Below are 14,614 nucleotides of genomic sequence, written 5' to 3'. Positions count from 1 at the left end.
AACAGCCTTACTTGTATATAACTATTGGACTGGAACAGCTGTACTATGTTGGGTAGATAGACAGATATTTACAGAGGATAATGACCGATGTAGAACATGTCAATAAGTACAAAACACCTACCAGATGTGGTGTAGGAGTAACACAGCAGTGAACATCAGCCACAGGTGAGTGCAGTACCTGCCTCTCACGAGGTGCAGCAGCCTGTGACTGCCCCATCTGTGCTTGCCGTGGTCCACTGCCACGAGCCCACACCCAGCTCCACCTCAGCCCTGCTTTCCTCAGGGGTAGCAAGGGCACTAGACCCTGCCAAAAGCAGCCTCTCTGACCTCCCCATTGGTCTCAAATCCTTAAAGAAAATAAGGACAAAATTCAGCTGACAGACCAATACTCCCCAATGCCACTGGCCACATACAGGTCTCAGCTACTTTCCAAACCACTTGTTACCGTCAGTGGAAATTTTGATAATAGAGGTTAAGACCAGTCTACAGTAGATACCTAAGTGTAGTTGTCTTCTAGGCCAATGAAACAGGAGTTTAGACATGGGCCATGTGTGGACATTACTACCCAATGGTCCCTTTGCCAGTGTTGCTGGCAAAGCCCTGTTCCTTAGTCACTGACAGATTTATCTCCATCACTAGGCTCAAAAGTGTCAATAGAAAGGGGACAGCTGCTTGCCCAGAGATAAGTGTGTACTCTGAGCAGTTGTATTCAGTTTAGCAAAACCACCTCTTTTTATTCCACTACCATGCAGTTAAACCACCCTCAGTGGATTTCTCACCAATTCTCCCACATGCCATCAATCCCACATGCTGTTAGGGCTCCTCAGTCAGGACTGAGGACAATTGAAAAGTCAGAGCAGTGCCCATGGTAATACCTAATGCCATTGGAGAATCCAGCTCCTGTGCCATGGGTTCTGAACAGGCTCTCCTAGTCCATACTTTTCAAAAAGCAGTGCGGTAAGGGAGGATAGTAACATAGGGAAAGTTACATGACAGAAAAATACTGTACAGCAAAAAATGAAAGCTAGTATCTTCCCAGCAGGAGAATACTAAAAAAATCCCCTCAATGGGAGGGAGAGAGGCCTAGAAAGAAACTGGGAGCAGGAGGGTGGAGAAAGCTAAGAGGGGTGTGCAGGACACAAATCCTGAGGTTGCAGTGTGACAGAGCAAGAAACCTCAGTGCCAACCTGAATATCACAACAGGCTGAGTGGACCAGACGTGTATTCAACTCAGAGCCAGACAACTACTCTGCAGCAAGCAGAAAATCAACCAACACAACCTGAGCAAATGTGGCCTGCATTCTCCCTAACTAGCAGAAAGGTGGTAGTGTGACAACTACTTTGGAGAAAGGATGGCAGTAAATAGGAAAGAGAGGTGGAGTAGGCACCTGTTCGTAAAAGAAGAAAAAGGAAGAAAACATAGGCCTAGTGACTGGAATGACTTTGCAACATGGTGCTCGTTCCCTGCCTCACAGAAACCCTGTTGTGGGAGAAAGCTGGCTGGCAGGCAGGGACAGCCTACCCTGCCAGTCCACACAGTTTCTCCATAGCCTCCCTCTGGGACTGCCTGCTTGCTGACAGGGAATTCACTCAGCATCCCACATGCAGGAACTGCATGCACCAGGGCCCTCTTTTCTCTTCCCAGGTTTGGTGAAGCCATACTGCCCCAGCTGCCTTCCGCCAGTGAGCTTTTGGGGACTCCCTTCCAAGTGAGTGTTTTACCAGTGGGGATGGAACTGTGCTAAGAAAAACAAAAGGGGGGATTTCACACTCTGCCCCCTAGTGAAGCAGTTGCAGAGCAGCAAAGGCCGTCACAGACCATGCCAGAAAGGACATGAATAAGCACTGCTACTCTCTCAGCATGGTCCTTTGTGCAGAGCCCAGCTCATTAGAAAGAATTAGGCTAACACATCCAGATGCATGGCTGTTTCATACACGTGCAGGGCTGCACTGCAATGGCCAGGTAAGTGATGCTGCTTTGCTGTCGGACAACTGTTTGCACAGACTCTACACTGCGAAAGAACAAAGATTTTGAGAAACCTGGATTCTGTCCATGCATTTAATCAGCTACTAAGGTAGCAAAGTACAGCAGGTACCCTATAAATATTTTTTAAGCCCTTAAAAAAGAAAAAACCCAATTCCTTCTACTTCAAATACAATGCCTTCTTAACACAAGATGTATGGGAAGAGACAGTGTGTCAAGGCCTACAGGTACCAAACAAAACAGACATTCTGAGCATAACTTGTAAGAAACCCACTCCCAGTACAAAAAAGTACCCAAGTGCCAGTCCAAATTTCCCCCTAAGAAGATGGTGACAGTGTTCTATTTGCAAAGAAATACTGCTTCAGTTAAAAGTGCTAAAAACCATTCTCTTGAGTTCATATAAAAATAATCATGTCTATGTATGCACACACATATTTACATACATTTATGGCTTTCAGTGCTTCAACTTTCTCGAATAAATGAGGAAATATAAATGCTCCATTACTGCTTTTTCTCCTCAGGTTTTTCAGCCTCTGCTTCTGCAACTGATAAGCTGCCACTACCATATTTTTTCACTCGGGTTTCTACTTTGGAAAGTCTCTGCTTCACCTTTTGTTGAGATGCGGTGTATTCTGCCATGAGCCTCGCAAACCTAGTCTGCAGCGTATCCAGAGCTGTTTCAAGTCTTCCTACTTTTTCTTCCAAGTCTTTTGGGTCAGCTCCTGCTTTTGCTGCCTCCTCATCTATTAAATTGTCTTTCATCAGAATTTGACGCCCTTTCTCTTCCAGAGCCTTTTTGGCTTCTGGATACTCTGTGAGGGCTTCCATTAAATCATCTTTAGACAAGCAGAACAAATCAGAATAACCAATACTCCTAATGTTGGCTGTCCTCCTATTGCCAGATTTGCTACCTTTGATGTTTAAGATGCTGATTTCACCAAAGTAGCTGCCATCGCTTAGGACTACAAATTGGGTTATGCCATCATCTGCCACCACAGCCAATTTCCCCTCTTTAATAATGTACATTTCTCTTCCAATATCTCCTTTTTTACAAATGTAGTCCCCAGGACTGAAGACGGTAGGTTTCAGTTTCAGTACCAGCTCAATGAGAAGTCCAGCTTCACAATCTTGGAATATACGCACTTTCTTTAGCGTGTCCAAATGGACATTGATGGCAATTTCAGCCTTCAGCTTGTCAGGCAGATTTTTGAGAACTTCCTTCTCATCCACTGTTTTCTTGTTGGTCCAGAGGTAATCAAACCATTTAATAACCCTGGCTTCCAAATCCTTAGTCACTTTTCGGAATTGCATGTACTGTTTAATAGAATCCACTTTGGCCTGGAACTCTGCCCTGGAAGCATTCATGTTAGAAATCATGGAGCCGACGTTACCAACAATGGTAGCAAAGATCAGCACACCCACCAGGAAGTCAATGACCACAAAGAGATACTCTTCGTCTTTCACTGGGGGAGGTGTTTCTCCAATGGTCGTCAGCGTGAGCGTCGACCAGTACAGACTGTAAATGTACTTCCTAGACAGGCGCGCGTACTCTGGAATGGAAATGTTGGGATAGACCCAAGTGTCGGTTCCAAATCCAATGACCTTCGAAATCGCAAAGTATATACACGCATTCCAGTGGATGATGATAAGGATGTATAACACGAGATTTCCAATACGAAACATGTTTGGATAATTTGTCCTGGTCTCAGTACGGTCAAAAAACTCAAACAGTCGAGCAATCCTCAGCAAGCGGTTAAACCGTAGTTCGGGGTAGTTCAGACCAAGCTTCAAATAAGCCAGGTCTGTTGGCAGAAGAGACAGCACATCCAGTTTGAACTGCAACGTTTTGGTATAATGTTCTCGTAATTTCTTTTCATCCTTAACTAGCAAGCCTTGTTCAAGGAAGCCTTCAAAGAACAAAAATACAGATTTTGCTTGTTAGAATAAAAATACCATCAACAGTACTGAGTGACTTACATTTCAGATAGCTGAGAACATTAAAATTTTTACTGTTACATATACAGACATTCATATATTATGAGGTCATTTAACTAAAAATTTAAATATTTCAATCAAGTTTCAAAGCTGATATATAATGATTAAGGATAATGGCTCTATTATTACCACAGTTCTCTCTGAAGTTTTCTACTCTATTCTGGGACAGCTGTATTTTTTTCCTCTAAATATCTTTGCAAAAGGAGATGGGAGATTCAAATGTCTCATTTTTTATGAATCATTGGCATGAGTCATAAATAAAGTTAAGCAAGTGTTAAGCAATTGTGTATAAAATCAGAGAGAAATATTTTTAAATAAATACCAAGAATGAGTAGGTATAATGGATCGTTGGAAACTTTTTTCCAAACAATATAGATACCCAGTGACCCGCTCCCTGAGCCATGTTTTCCTCTTGTATCCAATGTAAAACTGACGGGATTTTCCTTGGTTTGCACTTTTTAGTGTTTCCAGTGAGAGAGCTAGAATTTTGCACATTGATATTCATTCAAATGATTTTGAAAATATTAGATTTAAAAAGATGACAAGGAGATATAAACTTAGTTAGAGACCTTTACTGCAGACAGTACAGCCACAGTGCTCTTTGGTAACTCTGAAAGCTCAAGGCATTGAAAATTTTCCACAAGGAACAGCCTATGCACTGCAAAATACTTGCTGCAATTGCTAGTGGAGATATCCAACTGTCTGCCCACTGGGCCACTCAGGAGGAAAAGTCCACTGAGAAAAAAACAAAACATTCCCCCTATGTGAGGGATTTTCACATTTTACTAATCCCTTAGCAATCTACAAGCAACCTACAGCTTTTTCAGGGAAGAATCTGCTGAGGAAGACCAAGCTTCATTTTTTTGTGCTCTACACAGCACAGCTATATTTCTGGAATGTATAGTAGATCTGTAGAGATGCCTCATGTGTGTATCTGGCTTTGGATATCTGCAAACTGATGGTGCCTACAAATGGAAGTATTTCCTGTGCCATTAATGTGTTACATCCCAGAAAACTGCTGAAAAAGCTGGTCAGATATGCCCTTACTAACAGTTATGCAACTAAACAGAAAAGTTGGCCAGGCAGATGAATTTCTAACTCAAAGTTATGAAAAATAACTTTGAAAATGCCTTCCTCCTGAAGGGAGATAAACCCCCTCAGCTCTCTTTGTCCCCTCATGGAACTGAAGTCTTACAGTAAAACCTTTTGAAAACATCAAAACATAGAGTATGCTAAACACAACCAGCTGCTGAGACATGAATCTTTTCTGTTTCACAGTGCAGTCACCAAATAGGTGAAACACAGTGAAACTGGCCCTGCAGTTAGACAGAAATGCCCCACAGAGAAGCTGACGTGGATTAGAGTACTCATGGGGCTACCTAGATCCCAGTTCAAAGCCAGGCCCTGCCCTCAGACAGCAGGAAGTCAGACTCTTCCCCAAAGGCTTCCAGGACCTCTGTCCCCAGGGCAGATGGACCCTGCAGACTTAGAGAAAAAGGCAGCAGGCAAAGGCAGAGCCAGGAGGGGTTGTTATGAGAAAGATTTTGGCACCTAAAAGAAGTGAATTCTTTATTGGAGTGCACGAAACTGCAGCAGACACCTGCACTGAGGTGTTCAGGAGATCACTGCTGTGATTCTGCGGTTCCATTCCACACCCGCAAATTCAACCTAACCACGCTTTAAGACATATAATTATCAGGGCAGCCCATGGAAATTTATAACTTGTATTGCCTGGAGATGCCCAATTTCTGCTCGATTCTTTCCCATTACAATAACAGATATAACTGCAGAAGGTAAATTTAGTTGGCACAGTTGGTATTCTAAGTACACAAAGAAGATGAAGCCCTCCTCCCCCTGCCCCAAATACAGCAGTCTTGTGATTTAGGCTGGTATCTGAAATTTGCTTTTCTTTTGAACAAGGTACTTGCTAAGTTTAAGAATTTGGCTTGCCATGAGTTGTGTGCTTCCCCCATGACAGCATTTTTAGCCCCTGTCTTGTAATTATGTTTATAACTTTTCACAAGCCATAATTATTGTCAAGCTGTCAGCACAGTTTTAAATAAATAAATAAACAAATAAATGTATATAAATAGATAACATGTTAAAATGAAAGATTTAAAAGGACTCTCGTTTTAATGATCAGTGTGGGTTTGGACCCTTTCAAGGCATTTTGAGGCTTTGTCTGTACCAGTCAATAGAACAAGACAGGAAACGCTTTCTGGCTCTGAGACCAGCTACCATGACAGCTTGTATTCACATGTAAGTTCTTTCAGGCAGCTCCAACAACAACACCATGAACAACACCCACCCCCTGCTGTCCTCCTAGCATGCCCAGGCACTGCCTGAGTGGACCAAAGTGCAAGCATCAAAGTGTATCAAGGAGTACTACAGCAATTTAATGTTATGGATCACTGTATGTCCTTGCTTAGGCCTATATTATGACCTCATTTAGCTAAAACCAGATATCCCTATAAGGTTAGAATCTGTATCAGCTGGGCATGCTCAAATAGGAACTCTTCTCAGCCTGCCAGGATTACAGAACCACGAATGGGAAGCTGAAGAGAACCACTTAGCATGACATGGCACAGTCCTCATAGATCCTTTAAGTTCGCACTTCCTCCAGGAAGGAAAGACCTAAACAAAGGGGCCACGGTTAACCCTAACCTAACACCAGGCAGTGGCAGATCTGGCCAGGACCTCACAGAGGCTGCAGAAAATACAGCAGGAGGCACTGCTGGTTCCAGGCAGAAGATCACAGACTGAAGGCTGACATTGGTGCCAGGCTCTTGCGCTTGAGCAATTCAGCTGACGCTTCTGACCAGGATGCTGCACAACTTGGTTAAGAAAACAGCACTTGTGTGGTACAGTTCATTTCTTGCCCAAAATGCCCTATTGCCCCTTCCCCACACAGCCTCTTACAGTGGCTATTCAGTCAGCTTCTGGCATGCCTATTCAGCAGTGATAGAACCGAATTTAGAGACAAATGAAGAACAAGTGCTGGAATGTTCAGCCTTAAAAAAAATCCAAACTGCTCAGCCACTTCATCTTTCCAAAGCCTCCACTGTTGGGGTCTGCCAGAGACAGGATATTACACTGGTCAGACCTTACAGGGAAATTTCTGTTTCCAGCCTTTATATACATGTAGTATTTGAAAACACCCAAAATCCCAGAAAGACTCACCTGTTCTGAATCTGACAAACATGTCAAAAAAATAGATGATATCAGAGCAATAATCCAGGAACAGCCATAATTTAACATGGTCCATTTGTAGCTCATCAAAGCAGGCTCTAAAGAAACAAAGATAAAAAAAAAAATACACCGACTGCACAGAGTATTTGCAGTATGTGTCCTAGCAGCATGTTAGCACACATTGTTAGAACTGAAATATTACAGGAACCATATCTAAATGGCTAGAGCCATGTCTGAACAGATATTAAGATCTTTCAGAATTCAAAGGTGTTCAGGCCAGGAACAAAACTCAAACACATACATGCCACACAAGTGCACTTATGGAGGATTAAACATATCCCTAAACATATCCCATTAAAAATGCATCGGGTTTCGTGGGCTACACATCTCCATTAGGACAGTGCCCAAATACAAGGTTTGTTTCTCAGTTGCAAGCCGTCCTCATCTCTAGAGATGCATTATATTAATTTAAGACACCCCACCACTGCCCCCACCGCTCCCTTCTGTTCTCTCCTGTGAGATGAGAAGCCCTCATCCCTGGCAGTGGCCAGAACACACCTCAGCCGCCAGCCAGCAGGTGGCACACAAAGGCCACATCAGTGCTCACAAGGACACTTATTGCAAGTTACAACCACCTGTTTTTAGAGTAAAAGATAAAAAAAGAAACACTGGCCATCTATTCCCAGTGGTAGACATACCGTATATCCCTAAGGGTATATGAATGGTAAATCTTCTAAGTAAGCCACCCGAAAGATACTGCAGGGAGGTAAGGGGGTGATTTACATGGGAAACATAATGATTGAAACATAGAATTATGATTAACTGAAATCCATACCTGCACACTAGCATACACCAGTTATAGAACACGGGTGCAGCAATTATGGTCAGCCAGTTGTAGTACAGATTGCTTGAAGGATCTATCACAAAGACTTCTTTTTTTGGCCTGGAAAGGAAAACATGCAGGTTTACACTGGAAATGTAAACAAGCAACCTGCTGGATCTCCCTCTTCTGGAGGCTGCTCATCTTGTGAGGAACTCACAGCTGCCTGAGAAGACAAACTATCCATGCAGGCAGCCCAGATTGGATACCAAGCATTAGCTGCATCCCATCTGACAAGCAATATTTCTTTGTTTGACCCGACTTCAGAAAAAGTAAGTAAGAGTGGGAAGAAAAACCCGGACATTCACATCATCCAGGCTGAAACCCATAGCCTTTATGTATAAGCCCCCCACTGAAAAAGGTCTTGAGATCAAGCAGATTCCTTTTGGAAATGATTCCTAACTACATGTCCCCATGACTACATAGCATATGCCACTATATACACACATACATATAAATTCACAGTATATTACTGTAACATACTCCTTAACTGTGAAGTCCAACCAAATGCATTCTCTTTTTTCATCTGCTTCCATTGTTGCTTTTAATAACTGCTAATACTAAATTGTACTATGTTTGTGTCAGCTTTAGGGCGACAAAGCAAGAGCAAAGCATTCAAATGATCTCATTTTGTTGCAGAAATACGTCATCCCCTAACAAACAGAAGCAAACTTCAGTGATCACTAGCCATCAACTGCACCACATTAAGTAATTAAATATACTAGTCAGTGAAATAACTAAGCTTACTAGCAAATCTTTAATTTTCTACATGTAAGATTCTTGGTAAGATGAACCAGAGTTTTGGTTCATCTGCTCTGAGTCATTATGGACTCTGAGTCATTTTGGAACAATGAAAAGTCTGTGCAGCTCTGCAAAGCAGGCTGCTGTCCTAAGATGTCCTTATAGTAAAAAAGTGATCTTCAAATCAAAGTGACCAAAGGCAGCTCAATTCCCTTTTATTGACATAGGAAGCTGATCATGACACAGGTCTAAACACAGATCTTCAAGACGTAACAACTTTGCCAAGCAGTTGAAACCTTTCCAAAGTGGAAAATGTATTAAAGACTTGACAGGCTAAGGTTCTGCAGTCCACAGAACAGTAACAGTGAAAGTGTTATGATGAAATGCCATACCATGTTTTGTAGTGCAGGGAGGTATGTTACAAGCACATATTTGTTCTTTATACTTACTCTTCCTTTTTTTTATCATCTTTTTTGTCATCTTTTTTGTCATCTTTCTTTTCCTCTTTCTTTTCCTCTTTCTTTTCCTCTTTTTTCTCCTCTTTTTTCTCCTCTTTAACCTCTTTCTTTTCTTCCTTTTTGCTGTACAACATAATGCAAAGCTTAGCAATATTACCAATATTGAAGCAGTTTAGGGAGAGGGTGGATGTTGAGGTAGAGGAAACTAGACTACTCTCCAGACAGAGTAGGACGGGGATCCAGCTGAGACCTCTCACCCTGGCAGCACCACACTCTCACATCAGGTAACCAGCTGGCTGATTCTCTGCATTAGTCACCCACACTTTCACGACCTTTTCAGACATCAGTGTACCAGGATGATTTTAAGTAAACACTCTCAATTTGTTTCATTCTTTAGAACCCAGGCATTTAAAAAGAAATCTATCAAATGATGACAAAACTTGAAATGGCTTAACAAACTGTCAACATTCTTTGCATAGCTAAAACCTCACTGTGACTGTCTGAAGCTTTAATAGTAATTAAACAAAATGACACTCAATTTCCTCTCATGGTTCTTTGAAATCAGCAAAGCTATAATTAATTAATTAATTACCTCTGGTTTTAACAATTGCCTAGAAGAGTTCCAGACAATACCTGAACAAAATCAGCAAATGTAGAGAAAAGAAGTGTGTCTCACTTAACTATACAGTAGTCATTTTATAAATGCTTTATAGTCAACATGATTAAGCCATCCTATTTTAGTTGCATGTAAGAGATAGAGATCTACTATATCTATGAGATATTCCATGTGGCATAGTCCATGAGTCCACAAGATGACTTGTGCTCCAAAAGGATTTCTTTGCTTTCCATCAGCTATAATAGAAGAACGGGTTGCCCGGCTCAGATGCAAGTGTCTGTGGTTGGTCAGAGGAGCTATGCTCAAATTGCTCTGCCCATTTTCCATTGCCACAGTATTCAAAGGCTGAGCATTAAGCATGAAGTTCCAACCTTTCCTAAAATCAATGGGAATTTTGCCTAGACTTGATGGAATCATGATAGTCTCCAAGTTAATTAATCATTTTCCATTCAATAAAGTAAAATAGGGACCATTTAACACGATATATTCTAACATTCCAAAGTATCCAGCACTGACTCAGGCTTCAAAATTTAACTCCGAACATGGATTTTCATACTGTTCAGGCTCATTAGAATGTGATAAGCCAGATATAAAGATAGTTCAAGACTCTTCTGTTCAGACAAACCTAAGAATGGGGCAAGCCAGATCTATGTTAACTTATAGCAGATAGGTCCACAAATCCTTTTCAAAACTGCAGAAAGTTAACATCTCTCTTAAGATTCTGCCAATACATAATCTTAAAGCTAATTTTTTTACATGCCTTGGTCAAGAATCATGTAATGCATTGCCTGAGATCTCCTTCTTTTTACTTGAAATTTGTCTAGTCCTTGAAGAAGAAAGTGTCCCCATTAGACAGAAAAGCCTAAAACTGTTCCTAACACTACAGTATATGTGGATAATGCATATTTAAACATAACTCCCCACAGATAATGTCTGGTTTGGATGAAAGCCAGGGACTCTAGCTCCCATGGGAGCTTCATGTTCTCTGAATTGCCGAGACTGGGTCTGAGTCTCCCTTTGCACTGGTGTCAAGAAAGGATACATTAGTTCAATGACAGCCACATCCCACAGCAAAGGCAGAGTATGGAATAACAGGTGAAAAACAGGACTTGTGCTTTTCACGCATACCTGCTCATACTGCTCAGATCAGAAAGGTCTAGTCTGTGAATGGCAGTCATGTCTAGGAATGTGCTTGTTACAGGGAGAAAGAAGCACTCCAAAGGAGAAGACAGCAGGCACCAATTTTAAGATAGTAGCAGCTTTCACCTGTTAGCAATGAGCACCTGTTCTAATTCTTACCCTTAGACATTTCCATAAGTGATGGAGCAACACAGTGTAATTTGGAAAGCCCAGGCTCATTTGGTAAAAAATGCTGAGATCCTACACTTTGCCACATCCAGGGAAATATCTACCAAGCTGACCAACACCACTGAAACTTTCAAAATTATACACCGCAAGGGAGTACGACTGGAGGAAAAAAGAACCTTTAGCTTGACTGATCTTCTATTTATGCATGCATCTCAAATCAAAGAATCAGCTTTTCATTTACCAAGGCTGCTTCTTACACAGCAGTGGGAACTGCTGCTCAAGTATCTATTTCTCTGCTTACTGACTGCCCTGGACTTTATGGCTTCATTTTCAAATCTGGCCCCAAAACTCCTTCCTGTTTAAAAAACATGTCAGGATTTCACTGCAGTGTCTGATCTTAAAGGCAATTCACAGTTGCTGTTATCAACATCAATGTAGCTCCTCAAGATTTCAAATGTCTGTCATTCTTACCAAAAGTTATAAGTAAACAGAATTTGCAAAGGGTAGGGCTATACATTTGTGGATCTTGTTATGCAGGGAAAAGTAGGTTGAGATAGAGAATCAATCAAAAAGTCTTGGTGGTGGTGAACTTTGGAGGGAATATTTTGACCATGCCAGCTCCCTCCTATGTTTATGGTTTATTTTTAAAAAGTGAAAAAACATTATTTTACACAGCATCTCATGCCAATAATTATTTTTCTCTGGCCTGAGATCTTCTACAAACTCATCTGTCCTCTACAGGTATCTTTCATAATTGAGTTTCTTCCATTTATGTGGCCTCTGTGCATCTTTCTATTGTCATACCTCCCACCTTACTACACTCCCACCTATTTGCAGTCTGCCCATGGAAGTCACTTGGACGAAAAGACTGGTCATAATCAAAGACTTGAAAGCATCACCAACAGTTCCTCAAGACCTGGCACACTTAGGTCTTTAACATAATAAAAAACCTAAAGCTTAAAAAAGACATTCATTTTTCTTTATCAGTGCCACTGAGGAAACTGGAACGCAGTAACTAATGAAACAGTTGTTTGTGTCTGCCATTTTTGACCCCAACAGAGCAGCACCCATTCTGTGTTTCCGCAGTTTTAGACTTGGAAAACATCTTCGTCAGCCTCATAAAAACGCTGTCACAGTCTTTGAATTAGTCAAATATTTGCATTTCTCATGGGTCAAGTACTTTGAAAATCAAGTATATTTCAGACTGTTGGGCAGGTAGACAGACAGGTATTGTATTTATTTAAAAATGACGAAAAATTGGAAGGATGAAAGTCTTGCCCAAGGTACATGAGTCATTGTCAGAAACAGAGAAAGACAGAAGTATTTCCATCCTAATCAATCCTTTGGGTCCCATCTAGAAGGCTAAGCTGCAGGCTTATAGCACTTCTTTTATACCAGTCTGAATAAAAATCTACACATTTCTCTCACTATTCACTGCACACAGATTTTCCTTTTTAATAAAAGTTATGCAAACAAAACCAAAAAGTTGCTCTAGGAGGAGGAAAACTTCTTGTCCACATATGTGCACAAAGGTTTTGCAGCATCATTTAAAATGTACAGTTTGAACTTGCCCATGACAAAATTATTTCGAGAAAATAAACCCCAAGAGTTTTCTAAAAGTATTTCTGACACAATTAGAAGCTGTCTTGATTAATTTTTTTTTTTGCTTTCATTTGGAAAACAATGAAAAAAATTTACTATCATCATGCGTGAGAACAGATCTGCTGCTGGATACTAAAGAGCAGATATGTCCTCCAACAGCTGAGCAAGAAACAAACATTGGTGTTGGGTGATTTTAAATTACAGGAGCTGGTCACACTGTTCAATAAATTTCTCTTTGGTGTAACACTGTGAAATAGCTTGTCAATTATATAAAACAGACAAAACAAAAGGACAGCTTCTGTTACAATACCAGGCCTAATATGGTGCCTTTCACTCTCTCTAAAACAACAATATCTGCTGAACTGAAACACACTTTAAAAGGATGCACGCAGAAGTGTTTTCTTGGTACCTTGGCCAGTATCCACTTCTCATTTGACAATCTGAAATTTTTGGGGCACTTGATTTGCAAAAACGGACCAGTATGTTAAAAGAGGAAAATCACTATTAGAAAATTAATACATGAATCTCATTTAAAAACTGAAGAATTAGTAAATCAATTGGTGATGCAGTAAAATCAGCCAGCTGAACAACAGGAGGTAGCGACTGAATTCTTGATCAAATTCAGTCCTTGAGAAGAAATGGTAACTTCAGACAAAAAGAAGTTCACAGGGAGCACGAAGAATGTTTTTCATACTAAGAAAACTAGACCTTTCTCTATATTCCTAGGAAAGGCTTAGTGAGAGCTAAGGAGTAACTACAGTAACTACAAATGTTACTAGGCTGGAAAGGGAAAAAGACAAGGTGCCAGTAGTATAGAAAGATGTTTAGAAGTTATCAGTACTTACTCTTCATTGGTGTTGTTGCTATAGTTGACATTAAATCTGGCCAAAGGCCAGTGACTGAAAGCAAGTTAAATAAAACACATTAAAGAGTGTAAAGACTGTTGGTATTTCATGCACGTGTTCACAGACATGACAGACTAATTTACTAGCACCTCACATATGCACTGATAAGATTAGGAAGGTCAACTTTGACTGCTGTGATAAGCCTCTTTGCATAACTGCTTCAAGGCACCAGTTTCTCTTTACCATGAGCTTCACATACCCATTTGTGACCACATTTGATGCCTGAAGCTTGTTCTTAGGTGTATCAGTGCATGGCAATATGCACCTCACTATTTTTAGCCTTTTACTCATGGGGCTGCTATTTTAAGCTTTCTTCAGTCCTTTCAACTCATCTTCACGAATGCAGCGTCAAGGCTTGTGGATAAGTAATGAGCATACCTACCACTGCTGCAGAATTAAGCCTTCAGGATATAACAACTGGGAGTTACTGTCAAGCAGCAACAATGTAAAACTGAGAAGGCAAGGATGAATACTCTCAAATTCACTTTGAATAGCCTCCTGTAGAGGTCTGTTGGCCCGGGATCAATGCTGTCCTCTCTAATTACTTCAAATCTGAAGTTGCTGCTGATCAATTGCTACCGATCCAGGCACCTGAGAAATGAGACAATAGTCTGGCTAATTCAATTCAATATGTGCTTTTGAGCTGAATTTCCAAGGAGTAGATCAAGTGAAGATAATAAGGCTGTGCTGGACCACAATAAATCAAGGTAACCTGTACCATGCACAGCCTTTCAAAGACTTTTGCTTTAATCTGAATGACTAGCTGAGATTTTGAAACTGTCTCATTACTTGCTTACCTACCAATCTTTAACTATGCAGAAAAAAACAAATTTAAGAAATGGGAGTCTCTGCTTCAAAGCATAATAAACAGAAAGTCAGCTTTTGTTTTGGGACTTCATTTTTGCCTCTTCTACCTGGAGTTAAACTTAAAACACT

The 14,614-nt window shown here is 40.9% G+C and overlaps 1 protein-coding gene across 1 annotated transcript in view; it reads right to left on the bottom strand.

Moving 5' to 3' along the window:
* Window positions 1–1,438: 1,438 nt before the first annotated feature.
* Window positions 1,439–14,614, bottom strand: part of CNGA3 (cyclic nucleotide gated channel subunit alpha 3) — a 28,137-nt gene continuing 14,961 nt past the window's right edge. The window contains exons 5-9 of the mRNA XM_008931950.3: window positions 13,619–13,672; window positions 9,239–9,370; window positions 8,004–8,111; window positions 7,160–7,266; window positions 1,439–3,891 (exon numbers count right to left, since the gene is read on the bottom strand). Coding sequence (XP_008930198.1) covers window positions 2,486–3,891; window positions 7,160–7,266; window positions 8,004–8,111; window positions 9,239–9,370; window positions 13,619–13,672 — 1,807 coding nt within the window. The 3' untranslated portion in view covers window positions 1,439–2,485. The remainder of the gene's footprint in view (window positions 3,892–7,159; window positions 7,267–8,003; window positions 8,112–9,238; window positions 9,371–13,618; window positions 13,673–14,614) is intronic.

Source organism: Manacus vitellinus, unplaced genomic scaffold (assembly GCF_001715985.3).
Source record: "Manacus vitellinus isolate BGI_N305 unplaced genomic scaffold, ASM171598v3 scaffold_7_pilon, whole genome shotgun sequence".
NCBI classification, from domain to species: Eukaryota; Metazoa; Chordata; class Aves; order Passeriformes; family Pipridae; genus Manacus; species Manacus vitellinus.
The sequence above is the reverse complement of the archived record's forward strand: the minus strand, read 5'-3'. Positions and strand labels throughout refer to the sequence as shown.